This window comes from Lampris incognitus, chromosome 14 (assembly GCF_029633865.1).
Source record: "Lampris incognitus isolate fLamInc1 chromosome 14, fLamInc1.hap2, whole genome shotgun sequence".
NCBI classification, from domain to species: Eukaryota; Metazoa; Chordata; class Actinopteri; order Lampriformes; family Lampridae; genus Lampris; species Lampris incognitus.
This window is the reverse complement of record NC_079224.1, coordinates 21,771,199-21,790,407: the sequence shown is the minus strand read 5'-3', so window position 1 is coordinate 21,790,407 and position 19,209 is coordinate 21,771,199. Positions and strand designations below refer to the sequence as shown.

The 19,209-nt window shown below is 43.3% G+C and overlaps 1 protein-coding gene and 1 pseudogene across 1 annotated transcript in view; both read right to left on the bottom strand.

Moving 5' to 3' along the window:
• Positions 1-384: 384 nt before the first annotated feature.
• slc1a7a (solute carrier family 1 member 7a) overlaps positions 385-19,209 on the bottom strand; it is a 58,101-nt gene continuing 39,276 nt past the window's right edge. Inside the window, exons 3-11 of the mRNA XM_056292737.1 lie at positions 18,238-18,453; positions 13,232-13,274; positions 11,986-12,217; positions 11,450-11,549; positions 11,061-11,294; positions 9,030-9,224; positions 4,008-4,142; positions 1,880-1,979; positions 385-651 (exon numbers count right to left, since the gene is read on the bottom strand). Of these exons, the coding sequence (XP_056148712.1) occupies positions 385-651; positions 1,880-1,979; positions 4,008-4,142; positions 9,030-9,224; positions 11,061-11,294; positions 11,450-11,549; positions 11,986-12,217; positions 13,232-13,274; positions 18,238-18,453 (1,522 nt within the window). The remainder of the gene's footprint in view (positions 652-1,879; positions 1,980-4,007; positions 4,143-9,029; positions 9,225-11,060; positions 11,295-11,449; positions 11,550-11,985; positions 12,218-13,231; positions 13,275-18,237; positions 18,454-19,209) is intronic.
• Positions 12,287-12,456, bottom strand: LOC130124587 (U2 spliceosomal RNA; annotated as a pseudogene).

The window sequence follows — 19,209 nt, the reverse complement described above, 5'->3', positions numbered from 1 at the left end:
AGGATGTAGCAAAGCCTCATCAGGTCCCATCCTCTGCTAAATAGATCTATATTTATTTGCTATCTCTCCGTCTCTCCGGCTTGATGTGTCACTGTGGAGTGTCTGTTGTCCAGCGTAATGACATCTCGTATGAATATATACACACACAAACATACCGTCAAATGTGGGCTGTTATTCAGGTTATGTAGAAAACTGTCTTTTCTCTCCATTTTGCATCCATTCAACCTGGGCCGTGCTGCTTAACGGAGAGATATTGTGTACAATTTTTTTTCTCTTTCTACCTCCAACTCCGCTATACCGATGCCTCCAAGTTGTCTGATTTCCGTGCCTGTCCCTCAGCTGTGAACGTGCTGAGAAGCTGCTGTCAGGGCAGGGTTTTTCTTCTTATACATTAGTCTCCAGCCCATTCATGTCGACGGCGCAGTGGTCCTTGTCCCTGTGCTCTCTCTTGTGGTGAGGGCCGTGGGAGTGCTTCTTCTTCTCTGCGGGCCGGACCCCTTCCTCCAGTTGGATCAGGCGAGCCACATCTGGGGACAGGTGGTCCTGCTTGCCGCCTGGCGGAGGGGGCTGGTAGCAGCCGTTCTTCTGGTTCTGGTAGGTCATCATCTGCTGGATGCTTATCATGGGCTTTGTCTCGCAGATTAGAGGCACCTGGTGGAGACAATGGTGATGAAGAAAATTGAGTGTGAACGACTTTATGATGCCTGGCATTGGAGACTAAAAGTGCCACTCCTGTTATTTAGTTCAGACCCAGTCCCATGGAGGTTGTGTGAAACAGGCCATGATTGAATGAGTTTTTAGAGACTCATGTTGTTAGGATGAAAATGATCAAGCAGGATATCAAAACACTAAATGCTGTGAATAGTGTCAGCGCCTGTTGTTGGTATGGATTTGTACTGTTGTCTTAATAACGATATCACATTAAATGATGAAATGGTAAGCATTTGAGGAACTGTTTTTGGGTTGATATTCATGGATGATGCCAGGTGAGTCGAGGTACAAAAACCTGGTCTTTGACTGGTACTGCATATCAATACATTTGCCAGAATACATTCACAGAAGTTTCTAGTCTTTTTTTTGTGTGGATTTCCCCCCCTTTTTCTCCCAATTTTATCTGGCCAATTACCCCCCCAAGCCATTCCAGCTGCTGCTTCACCCCATGTCTCCTCCAATACATGTGGAGTTGCGAGCTGCTTCTTTTCACCTGACAGTGAGGAGTTTCGCCAGGGGGACGTAGTGCGTGGGAGGATCACACTATTCCCCCCAGTTCCCCCTCCCCCCCGAACAGATGCCACGACTGACCAGAGGAGGCGCTAGTGCAGCGACCAGGACACACACCCACATCCGGCTTCCCACCCGCAGACATGGCCAATTGTGTCTGTAGGGATGCCCGACCAAGCTGCAAGTAACACGGGGATTTGAACCGGAGATACTTGTGTTGGTAGGCAATGGAATGGACCGCTACACTACCGGGCCACCCCAGAAGTTTCTAGTCTTAACATGGTTTTCCAATTCTTCTGATGTATGGCGTAGTCAAATCTAAAATAATAACATGTGGCTGTAAAACAGTAATTTCTCAGTCAAGTACCTATCGGTAGTTGCTGCAGGAAGTGTGCTCTTCACAGTGACAAACTCTTTGTTTTTCTTAAATCCAGTGTAAGTGGAAGATAATTTTCTATACAAGTCCCAGAAATCAGCCCCTTCCTATGAACATTACTATAGTGCATGTTTATATGCAGTGAGTTAACTTAACTGTTCCATGAAGAAATAAATACCCTTTTCTCATACACAACCAAAGTATATCTTTAGAAGGATGATGTGTGGATTTTTTTTCAGTTCATAATGCTTTTCTATGACCTTTCTGGCTAGGCATTCTCACCTGCTCCCCTTCCTTCACAAAGTCTTTTCTACAGATATGAGCCATGATCCCTGTGGCTAAGGCATCCCCCATTACATTGACCATGGTCCTGAATCGATCCCTAAAAGGAAAAAAAATAAAATAGGGGTTATATTGTTTGTTTTTTAAAGATTGGTAAATTCCTGGATATAATATGCAGTTGCATTGTAGACGTACATGTTTATATATGGGGATCATTTCAATGACTGAAATATTCAGCTTTCTGGTACACTCTTTAGCTAATCTAAGAAGTCAGTAAACACGTTTCAAAAACATATAGCACATGTTTTCAATTGCCTGCCTAAATACTGCATAGTATATGTACATCTGCATTTAAGTACATTTTCTTATTAAGACTCTTGTTAAAAAAACACTGAGCAGAAAATTAAATATAATGACTTGTTAATGTATTAATGACTCACTTCAAATACCTGTGAAATTATGCATGATGACAAGTTTAACCTTGAGTTCACATGGGCCTAACTCAATTTAACATTGTTATAGGAATGTGCCCACTGTATAATTCCAATGACATGCACTCTCATATGCAACCATGTAAACAGCTTCCTTCTTCACAGCTTCCTGTGAGTTAAACGGAAAATTTGCCCATTTACAGCCTTATCTGTCTGCAACAGGGATAGCATATGAAAAACATCTGCAGTTGCTGTTAAAATCCATTGTCCCAATTGAAACGATCTCTCAACATGCCCACTTCTCCCAGCATGCCCGTTACTTCAGGGATGCAGCTATCAATACTTGGACTTGTGACTTGAGTGTAACCTTTCACCTCTTGAGCACATTGCAGAAGATAACTTTGAGACAGTCGACGGTAAGTCAAGTCAATTTTATTTGTATAGCCCAATATCACAAAATTGCCTCAGGTTTTTTTTTAAAGCAACACAATGTCCTGTCCTTAGATTACCCTCGCATCGGATAAGGAACAACTCCCTAAAAAAAACAAAACAAAAAAAACAACCCTGGAACAGGGAGAAAAAATAGGAAGAAACCTCAGGGAAGACAACAGAGGAGGTATCTCTCTCCCAAGACGGACAGACGTGCAATGGATGTTGTGTGTAAGAAAAGGTAGTTCACTGCATTAGAAAATCTATGAATGCTTTTTTTTTTCTTCATTATCCAGCAAAAATTGATAACAGCTTTGCCAGTGGCTTAAACAAAAAGAGCAGCCGAAGCAATGTTAGCCTTTGGATTAGAGCCATCATGTTTTTTCCACCCAACCAATTGCTCATAAAGGCTAACCAAATTAGGGGAAAAATTACACCAATTCGTCAAGTCGGATCTGTTTAGTTCCCGAGGACCACATAAACTCAACATTGTAGTGCTTCTCTTTGTCTAACAAATGACACTTCAGCTGGTATCATTTAGACCCCATCTGATTTAATGGTGTAGAAAACAATGTAAATGCATGCATGGGTTGGTAGCTTGTAATATTGAAAACCTGTAAGAAGTTTATGGTGTTCTTGACCATTTATGAGAAAGTTGTGAGCGTTTTGTTATTGCCTTTCTAATGCCACCAGGATGCGCTTGCCTTCACATAGGTTCAATGCTGAGAAACTCCCCTTCTTCAAGACAGAAGAAGCATAATGCATAAACCAAAATCTCCAAACCCTAACCCCAAAAATCAATTTCCACAGGCAAGATGACAGAAAGTCATTTCAGTTGGCTGTTGCTTTGAGTCTTACTCACCATGTGCTCAGCACATGGTGAGAGCTATATCAGAGCTTATACACAGAATAATTGGGTGATTTCTCTGAATAGTTAAAAAATGTTTGAATAGTGGCATTCATAAAATCACCAATGATGAGGGAATTCTGTTTAAAAACGGAATTTAGGAGACAGCTATCTTAGGCTCGGTTTTCAATCATTTGCAATGAATCGTTAGTTCATATCATTATCATTTTCTTAAATGTATTTTTACTATGATATGACTGTTATAATTATCTTCCTAACTGTATTTTTACCATGAGTTTACTTTCTCTTTAAGTGGGATGATTGGCATACTTATGGAAGGAGAAAGACCCCTTGTGATTTGAAGTGCCCATTCCAACAGATTGTTTTATTCTGTGCATCAACCAAAGTAGCCATTACTTACAGAGCCCAGTCGACGGCAATTATGAGGGTGATGTCATCCGTGGGTAGACCTACTGAGGTCAACACTATCACCATGGTGACCAGTCCAGCTTGTGGGATTCCTGCAGCGCCAATACTTGCTGCAGTGGCAGTAATGCTGAAAAGAAAAGAAAGGACAAGCTTTTAGTGACCTTGGGTTTCTTTTTCTCTTCTAATAGGCACTTTTGGCGGTGGACAGCGATCATTCATTATGGGCACTCTGACTGGTCTGAGGCTATGCGGCCCCAAATGCAGCAAGCTACGATGCACTGTGTGTTCTGACACCTGTCTATTATAGCCAGCATTAACTTTTTCAGCAATTTGAGCTACAGTAATTCTTCTGTGGGATTGAACCAGACAGGCTAGCTTTCACTTCCCACGTGCATCAATTAGCCTTGGGTGCCTATGACCCATGTTGCCAGTTCACAGGTTGTTCTTCCTTGGACCACTTTTGGCACTGACCACTTCATACCAGGAACACCCCACAAGACCTGCCGTTTTGAAGAAGCTCTGACCCAGTCATCTAGCCATCACAATTTGGCACTTTTCAAAGTTGCTCAGATCCTTAAGCATGCCAATTTTTCCTGCTTCCAACACATCAACTTCAAGAACGGACTGTTCACTTGCTGCCAAATATATCTCACCCCTTGACAGGTGCCATTGTAATGAGATAATCAATGTTAAATGCTGTAAAATGCTATAATGGTGTAAAATGCTAGCTGGGAAAGCGTACACTGAAAGGCATAACCAAGTGGCTGGGATAGTGTACAGGAACATCTGTACTGAATACAGACTGGAAATCCCCAGGTCCAAATGGGAGACACCACCAAAAGTGGTTGAGAATGGCAGAGCTAAGATCCAGTGGGACTTCAAGTTCCAGACTGATAAGCAGGTACTGGCTAACCAACCAAACATTGTGGTGGTTGACAAGGAACAGAAGACAGCAGACGTGATCAATGTAGCAAGCCCGAGCTATGGCAACATCAGGAATAAAGAGCATGAGAAGCTAGAGAAATACCAAGGGCTAAAGGAAGAACTAGCGCGGATGTGGAAGGTGAAATCCACAGTAGTCCCAGTGGTAATAGAAGCACCAGGGGCTGTGACCCCCAAACTGGGAGAGTGACTCCAGCAGATTCCAGGAACAACATCTGTGGTTTCTGTCCAGAAGAGTGTGGTTCTAGGAACAGCTAAGCTACTGCGCAGAACCCTCAAACTTCCAGGCCTCTGGTAGAGGACCTCAGCTGGAGGAAGACATACACCACCCAACAAAGGGTGAGAGGGGGAGTTACATATATATAATCCAGTGAGTCAAGTAAATTCTTTATGAGACAGTACAAGCCTGTTTCATGCCATGCGGATTATTTTACTCCTCATTTGTTGAGCACTATTTCTACCGTTGAGTGTTTCTTTTAACAAAGCTATATATATATATCAACCCATTGCTATGACACTCCAAGTTGAGCTCAGATGCATCTTGCTAATTTCAATCAATGTTGCGATGTCACCAGAACTTGAATGAAATCAACCAGTGGCAAACTTGATTTATTGGACATAAGATTTGAAAAAGCACATTTACAAAAAGACACACCTTTCCTAATGATGTCCCAGAATTCACAATGCATGTCAGAGCAAAACCTAAACCATGAAGTCCAAAGAACTCTCTGTTGACCTCCGAGACTGAGGATTGGAGGATTTTTGGAACCACTAAGACTCTTCCTAAAGCTTGCTGTCTGGCCAAACTCAGTAGCCTGGCAAAAATGGCCTTGTTTAGACAGGTTACCAAGGAGCTAATGGTCATGCTAGCAAAGCTGCAGCGATGGGATACCCTGCCAGAAGGACAATCATATATCTCTACAGCGCTCCAATCATGTCTAGATGGTAGAGTGACTAAATGGAAACCACTTCTGAGTAAAAGGCATATGAAAGCCCACATGGAGTTTGATAAACAGCACTTAAAGTATTCTCAAATCATGAAGAAAAAAATCTCTGGTCTGATGAGATAAAAATTAAACTTTTTGGACTAAATGCCAAGAATTATGTCTGGTGGATACCAGGTGAGAATACCAGGTGGGATACACAAGTGGGATGGTAGGGTTGGAGTGGGACTGGAGAGTAAGGGGGTGACTTATCTAGCCTTTCTCTCTCTCTCTCTCTCTCTCTCTCTCTCTCTCTCTCTCTCTCTCTCTCTCTCTCTCTCTCTCTGTCTGTCTGTCTGTCTGTCTGTCTGTCTGTCTGTCTGTCTGTCTGTCTGTCTGTCTGTCTGTCTGTCTGTCTGTCTGTCTGTCTGTCTGTCTGTCTGTCTGTCTGTCTGTCTGTCTGTCTGTCTGTCTGTCTGTCTGTCTGTCTGTCTGTCTGTCTGTCTGTCTGTCTTTCTGTCTGTCTGTCTGTCTGTCTTCCCATGCTGTCTAGACTGATTTAGCAGAAATCAGATCAGAATAAGATGGTTCATGCGATGTGTAATCTGTGAAACATTTACATTTATGTCTATCTGGTAAATCCCTTAATGTTTCATTTATTAATTCAGCATTAAACTAAATGTGTGACATTAGATTAGTTATGCTCTCACATTCAAAGTAACATTTGCATTAGCATAATTTTGGACTAAATGGGAAATGCTTATTGTCCCGCTTTGTGAGGTTTTACAAAAATTTCAATGTTTTTTCATACATTTTGGGATACATGTGGACATATTTCCTTTAAGTCTTTTGAAATTCTTGGTGAATTGTCTTATATGACAGGCAGTTGTTTCAGTCAGTCAATTTAGACCTTGCACTTGTAAGTATTTTTCCACATAATAAGCCTCTGAAAAGCTGGTCTTTGAATCTGCTGACTACAAAGACCTCTATCAAACAAGACTAAGTCAAAACCTGGTATATGGCGTGACCTTGTCTGGTCAATGTTTGAAATTGTGGCCAATTTGTTACAGGGGTAGTCAGTGGAAGTGTTTATAATATGAATTCCTGAATATTAAATGTTCCTCCATAATCCAATGTTCATCTGTTTGATAAACAGCACTTAAAGTACTCTCAGATCATGAAGAAAAAAAATTCTCTAGTCTGATGAGGCAAAAAAAGAAGAAGAAGAAAATCAAGCTTTTTGGGCTAAATACCAAGAACTATGTCTGGTGAATATCAGGTTCTGCTCACTTCTTGGGTAAAACATCCCTGTAGTGAAGCATGGTGGTAGCAGCATCATGCTGTGAGGATGGTTCTCAAAAGCAAGGACTGAGAATGGAGCCAAATACAGCGAAGTCTTAAAGAAAACCTGCTCCAGAGCACACATGACCTCAGACTGGTGTGAAGATTAATCTTTTTGCACAACAGAGAACTGAAGCACACAGCTAAGACAATGCTGGGATGGTTTAGAGACAAATCTCTGGAAGTTCTTGAGTCACTCAGCCGAAGCCCAGACCTGAAAATGCTTGAAAATCTATGGCGAGACCTGAAGACCACAGTTCATAGAGGCTACCCAAACAATCTGACAAAGCTTGAATGGATTTCCAGGGAGAAAGTGCCCAAATTCAGATGTGCAAAGCTGGTAGAGGCATTCCCCAAGAAGATATGAAGCTGTAATTGCTACCAAAGTATTGCTACCAATACTTAGTGAGATAAATCCATAGGTGAGATAGTTCAATTTTTTCTATCTATCTATCTATCTATCTATCTATCTATCTATCTATCTATCTATCTATCTATCTATCTATCTATCTATCTATCTATCTATCTATCACACCACACAACACACACCATTTACGACAGGCATGATTGAAAAGGTTTTATCAGGGAACTAGAGAACTCTGTCTACAGACCAACACTGGCAAACTGTCTCCAGAGGAGCTGGTGGTGTGTGTGTGTGTGTGTGTGTGTGTGTGTGTGTGTGTGTGTGTGTGTGTGTGCGTGCGTGCGTGCGTGCGTGCGTGCGTGCGTGCGTGCGTGCGTGCGTGCGTGCGTGTGTGTGTGTGTGCGTGCGTGTGTGTGTGTGTGTGTGTGGTGGGGAGGGGAGGGGGGCACAGATGGAGCACGTCTATGGGCAGCAGCCAAACGGCACGGGAACAGGACTGAGAGAGGGAAAAATTATTATAATTCTGGCGTGACAAGGGAGAAGAGTAATACAGGTCATATGGGTTTTACCGCCAAGGGATTAAAAGGGAACGGGCACAGACCACGAGGACAGGTCTGCCTAATGTTATTACAGGAGGACATGTCATTAAATCAACGCAGAGCGAGACCATTTTTCTCCCCTATACCACGCTACAATTGTTTACCTGTGGATGGAAGGTGGGATGATAGGGTGGGAGTGGACAGAAGGGTAAGGGGGTGACTCATCTGCAAGCTATCTCTCTCTCTCTACGTCTATCTCTCTTCCCATGCCATCCAGACGATTTAGCAGAAATCAGATCAGACTAAGAAGGTCACGCGATGTGTAATCTGTGAAACATTTACATTTACGTCTATCTGGTAAATCCCATAATGTTTTATTTATTAATTCAGAATTAAACCAAATGTGTGACATTAGATTAGTTTTGCTCTCACATTCAAAGTAACATTTGCATTAGCATCATTGTGGACTAAACGGGAAATGCTTATTGTCCCACTTTGTGAGGTTTTATAAAAATTTCAATATTTTTTCATACATTTTGGGATAAATGTGACCATATTTCCTTTAAGCATTTTGAAATTCTTGGTGAATTGCCTTATATGACAGGCAGTTGTTTCAGTCAGTCAATTTAGGCCTTGCACTTCTAAGTCTTTTTCCATATAATAGGCGTCTGAAAAACTGGTCTTTGAATTTGCCGGCTGCCAGGACTGCTTTTTGAAAAAGAAACTGAAACTGCAGTTTAGCACTTCTTAGCTGACATTTGCTAGAGCCCATAAAACAAGGCCATGGATGACTGTGGGAAATACATATTAAACCTTTAACCCTGACTCTATTACTCAAATTGCAAAGGTGTAATAAAACGTCAAATTAAATTATTCCAAAATTAGCTGTCTGAAACTCCGCTTACCTAATTGTAATGATCTGGCCAAAGTCAAGCTCGTAGTTGTTCACTTGAGCAATGAAAATGGCTGCCACAGCCTCGTAGAGTGCGGTGCCGTCCATGTTGATGGTGGCCCCCACAGGAAGCACAAAGCGAATAATGCGTCGGTCAATGTGGTTGTTCTCGAGGAGGCACTTAAAGGTGATAGGCAGAGTGGCAGAGCTGCAATGGAAGAGAGAGGCAAATGACCAGAAATGATTATCGAAGGTCAATTCTGAGATTGTTAATGCTAATCAGTACCAACAATCGCACAAGTGCTGTGTTTGACACACATTAAGAAGCATTTCATGAACCTGGTGTCTAACTCCCTAACTCACAAACAGGCATAGTTGGAGGGGGGTCGCATCACCTCCAAAAATGCCTGAGTGAGCACATCTAAAACAAAAACAAAAACAAAACAAAACACAGTTGAAAATGTGCAGTCAATACTAGGCCTACTTCCAACTACAAATAAGACACTGCTTTTGAATTGCTCTAAACAACAAAGACTCACAAGAATTTGTACTTATGATAATATTGTGTCTTTGTTGGTATTGCAGTCCAAGAAGTGCCTACATAAAATGAGTTCATGGGATTATCACAGAGGTGAAACTACCTTATATTCAGGTAATGCAGCTACATTGGGGCCTGCAACAGTTTAGGACCTGCACGTACGGACCCCTCTTTATCTCATCACTATCGCATCAAAGATCTTGACTCGAGCACCGAGTCTATGGTATATGGTATGTTAAAAATTTTGCAGTGTGCCCACATGTAATTATGGAAATACGTACTACTGCGTAGCAAAATCCACACAGAAGAGTTAGCTAGCTGGCGAAGTGTCAAGACTTCGCACAGCGAAGAGTCCGGAGAGTGTGCCCATGATGCAAGTATTACTTATTTATTATTTATTTGACTAATAATCAAGTTACACACTTGTGTTTTGTGTTTAAAAGGCCTGTGCTCAGGCATGGTAATGTTGTCAATGTGCGGGTGCACCATCATCGATACCATTTTCATTCGTGTCAAGGTGTGCTGTCACCGACAATGTTTTCATCTGTTATGGTGCTCTGACAGCGGATTTTGCTAAGTAGGCTAGTCTACCACTACCTTGGCCTTGCTCTTATGACTCCTCTTCTATAGCATGACGGTCTGTTTTCCTATCAGTCATTTCATTTAGGCGTCAACTGTGCAGTGCATTTCACTGTTGCTGGTCATTTTAAAGCTGTGTGCTTTCTTATTCTTTTTTTCTCCCCAATTGTACCTGGCCAATTACCCCACTCTTTCGAGCCGTCCCGGTTGCTGCTCCACCCCCTCTGCCAATCTGGAGGGCTGCAGGCTACCACATGCCTCCTCTGATAAATGTGGAGTCGCCAGCCGCTTCTTTTCACCTGACAGTGAGGAGTTTCACCAGAGGGATGTAGCACGTGGGAGGATCATGCTATTCCCCCCAGTCCCCCGAACAGGTGCCCCGACTGACCAGAGGAGGCGCTAGTGCAGTGACCAGGACACATACCCACATCCGGTTTCCCACCCGCAGACACGGCCAATTGTGTCTGTAGGGATGCCTGACCAAGCCGGAGGTAACACGGGGATTCAAACCAGAGATCCCTGTGTTGGTAGGCAATGGAATAGACCGCTATGCTACCCAGATGTCCAAAACTGTGTGCTTTCACTTCTTTCATTCTGTACTGCCATGATGTTATGCTACATCTGATTGTGATGGGCAGGCCGGGGCCCGCTTTGACCATCTTGCACTTGGGCCCGGCACTGACTTGTTACGCTTGTGGTATCATCCCTTTTAAAATGATTTGACAGAATCCCAGAAAAAGGAGATTTGTCAAACATGGCCCACTGGTTCTTGATGTCTACACCCACAGTATAGACAAAGTTTTAAACTTTTGACCAGACACATGATGAGAGAAAAGAGAAATGCGGAAACATCTAATGGAAAGTGAGTGCCCTGACAGGTTTTGACAATTGAAATAGGAATTGGACCCATGGGGCTTTTGGATTTACCTGGAGGAGGTGGCTAGGGAGATCAGCAGGGCTTGCAGAATGCCCCTAATGTAAACAATGGGGCTTTTCTTGGTGATGAAGAAATACATAGCAGGCAAGATGAAGAGACCATGCAGCACCAACCCCATGACTACCGTGATGGCATAAAAACCTAGCTTCTTCCCCATGGCGGATGGGTCATCCATCTCTAGGATCTTGCCGGCCACCAGGAACACAATCCCAAAGGGGAAGTACCTGGGAAGGAGGGATTGCATTTTTTACAGAAGCAGATGACCTTTTGAATGCAATACCGCCCCACCACACACCACAATGTTAACTGCTTGCTGAACACAAAAATAATAAAGTTCAGAGTTTTTTTTTCCTGATCACTTTGTGAGCATAGCTCTTACCAGATAACAATAGCAACAATTTTCAGAACAGCTTCATTCAAGCTCTGACAGAAATTCACCAAAGCGCTGCCATTGGGACCCATTCTGCCAAGCATTATTCCTGGAAAAAAAGAAAAAAAAATTACTGACTTTTCATATAACTGTCTGCTGAACATTATTTTAGCAGTGAGAGCACATTTTGATGTACATTATTTTCCTGTCAAGTTGGGCTGGTTGTGGAAAAATGAACACATAATAAGTGCCGTTTTTCACTCGTAATTTCAGAATTTTTCTTAAATTGTGCATTGGCTGTGTATATCGTGTTTGTTTTACAGTATGTCCAGTTGGGTTCTGTGCAGTGTACTTTACATGATGGGTGCTCAAGACCTTTCCCCAGTTCATATTTCTAAGGCTAATAAAAACTTTTTTTCCTAATAAAAACAATGCGAGTACTTGTGGACTACCCCCCTGTGTACATACTTGGTCTGCGTGTGTATTTCAGCTTGTACAAGTCTCTGTGTGTGTGTGTGTTTGTGGAACCCGAGTAAGCCAATTACCCATAGTGGCAGAGAAAATGACAATCCCAAGTACATTCATGCCCTCGCTTGTGCCGGGAGATGTGCGCACGATGACATCAGGGGGCGGCGTGAGGTCCAGGGAGAAGTTCTGGATGTCTGTGCCATTGTCATCCTGGATGCCATAGATGAAGACCCGCCGCGTGGTGGTCTCATCTAAGAGCTGGGCAACTGTGGGCTTGGGTCTGGGCTGAGGGATGCTTTGGGTACGATACTAAAAAGAAGAGCGTGGCCTTTTGATCAGCATTCAGCAAGGAGCGAAGGTGTTGGACAATCCTGACTCAGTAGATACTGCTTTTACATTTGTGGTTTTACAGCTGTGGTGTGGAAATTGTACTTATTAGATTCACACCTGAGATATGAATAATGAGCATTGTAGGTAGTATATATTATTTATCAGACTGACAAGAACAGGTACTAGACTTGATCTAAGCCAAAAGGCCGAGAAGCGACATTATTTATTACCAGTGCAAGTTTAGCAATAAGTGGACTACCTGGGCAGCCTCATGATGATGAGAAGTAGAGGTTTATTAAGACAGAGTTGTAAACTGGTATGTGGGTAAGATCAGTGGATTTTTGTTAAACCATTTGTCCTTATGTCTGGAAGCTTTAATGTTTTATGTCATATAGCACGAATCCAAATTATTATGGATTATGCTGCGGACCTCATGTATTTTGAATTTGTATGGTATTAATATTACTGCTGCTGCTGCTACTACTGCTCCTCTTGGCTGCTCCTGTTAGGGGTCGCCACAGCGGATCATCCATTTCCATTTCTTCCTGTCCTCTGTATCTTCCTCTGTCACACCAGCCACCTGCATGTCTTCCCTCACCACATCCATAAACCTCCTCTCTGGCCTTCCTCTTTTCCTCTTCCCTGGCAGCTCCATATTCAGTATCCTTCTCCCAGTATACCCAGTATCTCTCCCCCACACATGTCCAAGCCATCTCAATCTTGCCTCTCTTGTTTTGTCTCCAAACCGTCCAACCTGAGCTGTCCCTCTAATATACTCGTTCCTGATCCTGTCCTTCTTTGTTACTCCAAATGAAAATCTTAGCATCTTCAACTAATATTACTAGAATAACAATTATGATAATAATAGTAGTAATAACATTATTATTAGAAATATCTTTGTCCTCCATGCTTGAGGACCTTGAAAATTATTTCTAGCAGTTAAATGGGTGTTACATTTCAACCATTTCTATCAAATCCCAAACTTCTGCTTACCTGTTGAAAAGTTGCTTGAACCAAATTGGCAGGAAACATGTTGCTGGGGGAGAAACAAGAGGGGAAAAAGTCCAGTCATTTAATGGCTGGTGTCAAAAGGGGAGCAGCGAAGTGACACATTTTCATAAAGGACTATACTGAAAAAAAAACATCCTCCAGACATTTCTTTTAGAGATGAGGCAAGCATATGTTGGCAAACAGCAAAACATCAGTGGATATGGATAGTGTCATGTTAACTCTGCAACCTTCAGTGTAAAGGAAAGTGTCAGGTTTGAGACCTGCGATAACCTTGTCCATGAATAGAGTCCCAGTTGCCATTGTGCATAAGGCAGGTTGCAGATGGATGGTGGATGGATGCAGGCAGGATGAGGATGGGCGTAGAGGAGGAAGGGGAGAGGGGATGTGGAAAAGAGTGGTGCTGTGGATGTAAGGGAAGTACAGTGTGGGGGGGGGGGGGACAAGTGAGGAGATAAAATGTGAAAGACGGAGATGAACTTGTGGTGGTGGTGGCCGGTGGCCACAGTTTGCCAGCATCAGTCACAGGTGTGAGAGGAAGCTCGCTGGTGACAAGACATGCTTCGACAAGAGATGGAGCCGGATGCAACTTATTTCTCTTCAACTTGAAGTGTCAGAGCCTTAATTAAGTCCCCTCGCCTCACTGTCTTGCCCGTGTGTTTGTGGCAGGTCTTGGCATTAAAAACAAAGCAGTGGAGAAATATGAATTGCCAAGTACTCCAAAAGTAAGTGTTTAGTAAGTGTTAAGAAAAAATAGCAAAGCTAGTAATATTTAGGCTAATTTATACTTCATAATGGACCCAAAAGGAGTAGAGTATCAGCTCTTCATTAGAGGAACTAATACGGGTTTCTTCCAATAATGTCTTTTTAATTCTTATTTTACACAATTTATAGATTCTGGAAAAAATACAGCATTCTAGGTAGGAGAATACACACACACACACACACACACACACACACACACACACACACACACACACACACACACACACACACACACACACACACACACACACACACACACACACACACATCCATCCATCCATCCATCCATCCATCCATCCATCCATCCATTCATCCATTATTCAAACTGCTTATCCTGCTCTCAGGGTCGTGGGGATGCTGGAGCCTATCCCAGTAGTCACTGGGCAGCAGGTGGGGAGACACCCTGGACAGGCCACCAGTCCATCACAGACACACACACACACACACACACACACACACACACACACACACACACACACACACACACACACACACACACACACACACACACACATATATATAGCGTTTTTTTCTGAAACTGTCAATGGTGTGTGAGTGCTCAACTAATGAGGAGCGGAATATCAACACGGATACAGGAAAAAAGATTTTGCAGTCTATTAAAATCTTTTTTTTCCTGTATCTGTGTATATATATATATATATATATATATATATATATATATATATATATATATATATATATATATATGCGCATGCTTATAGCATGAAACAGGCTTGTACTGTCTCATAGAGAATTTACTTGACTAACTGGATTATTTTGCTCCTTATTTGTTGAGCACTTTCCCTACCGCTGAGTGTTTCTTTTAACAATTGTAGATATATACGCGATATGGACAAAAGTATTGGGACATACTTAATCACTGAATTCAGGTGTTTCATTCAGACCCATTGCCACAGGTGTATAAAATCAAGCAGCTAGCCATGCAGTCTGCATTCACAAACATTTGTGAAAGAATGGGTCGTTCTGAAGAGCTCAGTGAATTCAAGTGTGGTACTGTCATAGGATGCCACCTTTGCAATGAGTCAGTTTGTGAAACTTCTTCCCTGCTAGATATTCCACGGTCAACTGTAAGTGGTATTATTGAAAAGTGGAAGTGTTTAGGAACAACAGCAACTCAGCCATGAAGTGGCTGACCACGTAAAGTGACACAGCAGGGTCAACGAGTGCTGAGGCGCATAGTGCGTAAAAGTCTCCAACACTCTGTTGATTCAGTAACTGCAGAGATCCAAACTTCCTCTGGCATTAACATCAGCACAAAAACTGTGCACCGGGAGCTCCATGGAATGGGTTTCCATGGCCGAGCAGCTGCATGCAAGCCTTACATCACCAAACACAATGCCAAGCGTCGGATGGAGTGGTGTAAAGCATGCTGCCACTGGACTCTGGAGTAGTGGAAACATGTTTTGTGGAGTGACGAATCACACTTCTCTGTCTGGCAGTCTGATGGACGAGTCTGGGTTTGGCAGATGCCAGGAGAACGTTACCTGCCTGACTGCATTGTGCCAGCTGTAAAGTTTGGTGGAGGAGGGGTAATGGTATGGGGTTGTTTTTCAGGGGGTGGGCTAGGCCCCTTAGTTCCAGTGAAGGGAAATCTTAATGCTTCAGCTTACCAAGACATTTTGGACAAGTCTATGCTTTCAACTTTGTGGGAACAGTTTGGGGAGGGCCCTTTTCTGTTCCAGCATGGTTGTGCCCCAGTGCACAAAGCAAGGTCCACTGAGACATAGTTGGGTGAGTTTGGTGTGGAAGAACTTGACTGGATGGCACAGAGCCCTGACCTCGACCCCATCAAACACCTTTGGGATGAACTAGAATGGAGATTGCGAGTCAGGTCTTCTCATCCAACATAGGTGTCTGACCTCACAAATGCGCTTCTGGATGAATAGGCAAAAATTCCCACAGACACACTCCAAAATCTTGTGGAAAGCCTTCCCAGAAGAGTGGAAGCTGTTATAGCTGCAAAGGGGGGGGGGGGGGACCAATTCCATATTAATGCCTATGGATTTAGAATGGGATGTCATAAAAGCTCCTGTAGGTGTAATGGCCAGGTGTCCCAATACTTTTGTCCATATAGTGTGTGTGTGTGTGTGTGTGTGTGTGTGTATAGCAAAAAGAAGAAATCCCAAGAAAATCTGTATTCCATTGGCTTTGAAAAAACAATTAAAATCATTATCTAATCGAAGAAAAAGACCATTTCAGAGATATAAAGATAAAAAAAATATTCTCCAAACGCACTTGACAGAGATACTTTGAAGATCTTTGAAACTTGTATGGAATTCAACATAGTATAATACATTGTGGTATATAAATTGTCAAAATTAATCAAAACGCAATTGACCACTGTGTAAAGAGCCAGTTGAACACAGCGAGTGAACAATTCATATGGATTTCAGCGCTTAGTGGTCCAGTCCATCATTTTTCTAAGATGGAAAGAAAAGCAGACTAATAAACCACTCTCTGGGGATTGGAAGTGGACACTGATCCCAATGCCCCTAATTGAACCCAAGTTAACACATTTGTACATACTGTCCTCATTACACTTAAAACACCCAATCTCTCTCAGACAGGCATGTGCAAGGGCGGTGAGGCAAATTTTCAAATGCACATGTATATGCCGACATGATAACGAAGGGCTTTAAAGAAGCTTTGCAAGATAAATCCAAAACACAGCTGTGCTGTCACACACACGCACGCACGCACGCACGCACGCACGCACGCACGCACGCACACACACACACACACACACACACACACACACACACACACACACACACACACACAGAGAGAGAGAGAGAGAGAGAGAGAGAGAGAGAGAAGGCCCATGTAGGAAAGCCCTTCACCACTTCCACATGACCATTGCATAGGTGAACTTTCTAGCGCTTGAACTGCTTCCTGAGCTTTTCCAATTCCCATGAAAGTACAGTAAATCACAAATTCCTCCATTTATTTCCAGGGCGTTTGGTGATTTATTACTGTATTGCATCTTTGTGAATGTGTTTAAAAAATTATCCATATCAAGCAAAGCTCAAAACCTCTCAACAACAACATACATACAAATACAACATGCAGGGCGGCACGGTGGTCCAGCGATTAGCACTGTTGCCTCACAGCAAGAAGGTCCTGGGTTCGAGCCCCAGGCCATCCCAGGTCCTTTCTGTGTGGGTTGCATATTCTCCCTGTGTCTGCATGGGTGTGCGCCAGTTTCTTCTCACCATAAAAAAAGATATGCATGTTAGGGTTAATACTCCTGTCTGTGCCCCTGAGCAAGTACGGACACTTTGCATGCTGTCAACATTAGCCCACTGACCAAGTATCACACTGACCCACAGGCTCTTAAGGGCCTCTCTGTCAAGTCCCTCCACCTCGTGTGACAGGACTGACCTAGGTTCACCACTCCCCCGCAGCCCCACCCTTCACCCTTCAGCAGCCGATAATTAGCTTAGCTCAATAACCCACTGGCACACAAGACTTTGGGCTTTACATACTGGCCTGCTTGCACTTCCCCTCATGACACAGCACGCATACTGCATGACCTGCTGTACTGTAGACGACAGGGGAGCAGACATCATACAGTTGTTCTAACTGATGGCACCATGGATGCAACGCCGCCATCGTTTAAGTTCAAAGGTTGCGCTGTGTGGAATGGGGAAGACGGGCTTGACAGGCAAATACATGGTCATTTTATGCAACACTTTTCTGGCTCCACTCAAAGCGCTTCACAATTTAATGTCACACACACACACACACACACACACACACACACACACACACACACACACACACACACACACACACACACACACTCATATACCGATGACAGTGTCAACCATGCAAGGTAACAACCAGCTCATCGGGAGCGGGTAGGGGTTAAGTGTCTTGCTCAGGGACATCTCGACACTTTTGCTGGAAGGAGTCGAGGATCAAAACCAGCAACCCCACAGTTACCAGACAACCTGCCCTACCTCCTGAGCCACTGCTGCCCTGAAATAGAAAAGTGTGTGTGTGTGTGTGTGTGCATATGTGTGTGTGTGTGCATGCGCATACATGTGTGTGTGTATAAAAAAATGTGCAGTCAGCTTGCTTCTGTAACTCCAGCGTGTACTGCATCTATCCAGTAGCCCCACTAAAATCCCATCCAACCAAACTCAGATCCATATTGAGCATGTGGTGAGGAAAAGGTGTCTGTAGCCAACACCTCGCCTTACCGAATAAGGTCCAGCAGTGCATCAGCCGAGCTCATTATTGGCTTTCCGCTGTCCTCAGAGTCCTCTTTCTGAGCAGCTCCTCCTGGGTGGATGATGGACACCATGACGATTCCAACTACAACGGCGACAAAGGTAGTCCACAGGTAGTAGGAGACGGTCATTATGCCCAGGCGGCTGGAACATTTGGCATCCAGGGCAGCCAGACCTGACATCAAACTAAAGTAAAGCAAGGCGAGAAAGTGAGAGAGGAGAGAGACAGAAAGAAAGACAGACAGAAAGGCATACACACACACACACACAGAAAAAGAGGTCCAAACACAGAGGGGAGAGACAGAGGTGAAAGATTAAAAAAAAAACAGGAGACAAAGAGAGAGAGAGACATTTTGTGTTAGGAATAAGAAAACACGGGGTGAATCTCATTGCAGAGCACTGCTGAGGAGCCTGCTGTGTCTCAAAGCCTTAAGAGCTCCATTCTTTTGAGCAACAGTGTTTGACTTTGCAAACTAAATGAGTCTTCATTCACTTCCCAACCAAAGCAGATCCCCCTTCACTCAATTACTATTCAGATGCAATGAACAGTTTATGAGAGGGGAGGCATATTTTATACAAACGAGCCAACAAATTCGCCAGTCTGGGTGCAGAATGCAGGTGCAGCATTACAGTGCATCAGAAGATAAGCTAAAGAACTGTCAAGTGGTTTAGAATTTAGAAATAAGGTCCAAAAGGTCAAGGAATTCACGCTTGTTTAACGATTGCATAAAACCATGAGAGCATTGAAATAGATTTCTTGTCTGAAACTTTCCAATCTACCCCTTCACCCCCCAAAAAAACAAAAACAAAAAACAAAACAAAAACAAACAAACAATGAGCTAACAAAAGACCCAGTCATGGGTGACCCACCAGCCCTTATCATGCTGGAGTACCAAAAAATGCAGAACAAGATCCTCTCTAAACCAAAGCCCCAGGCTAAGA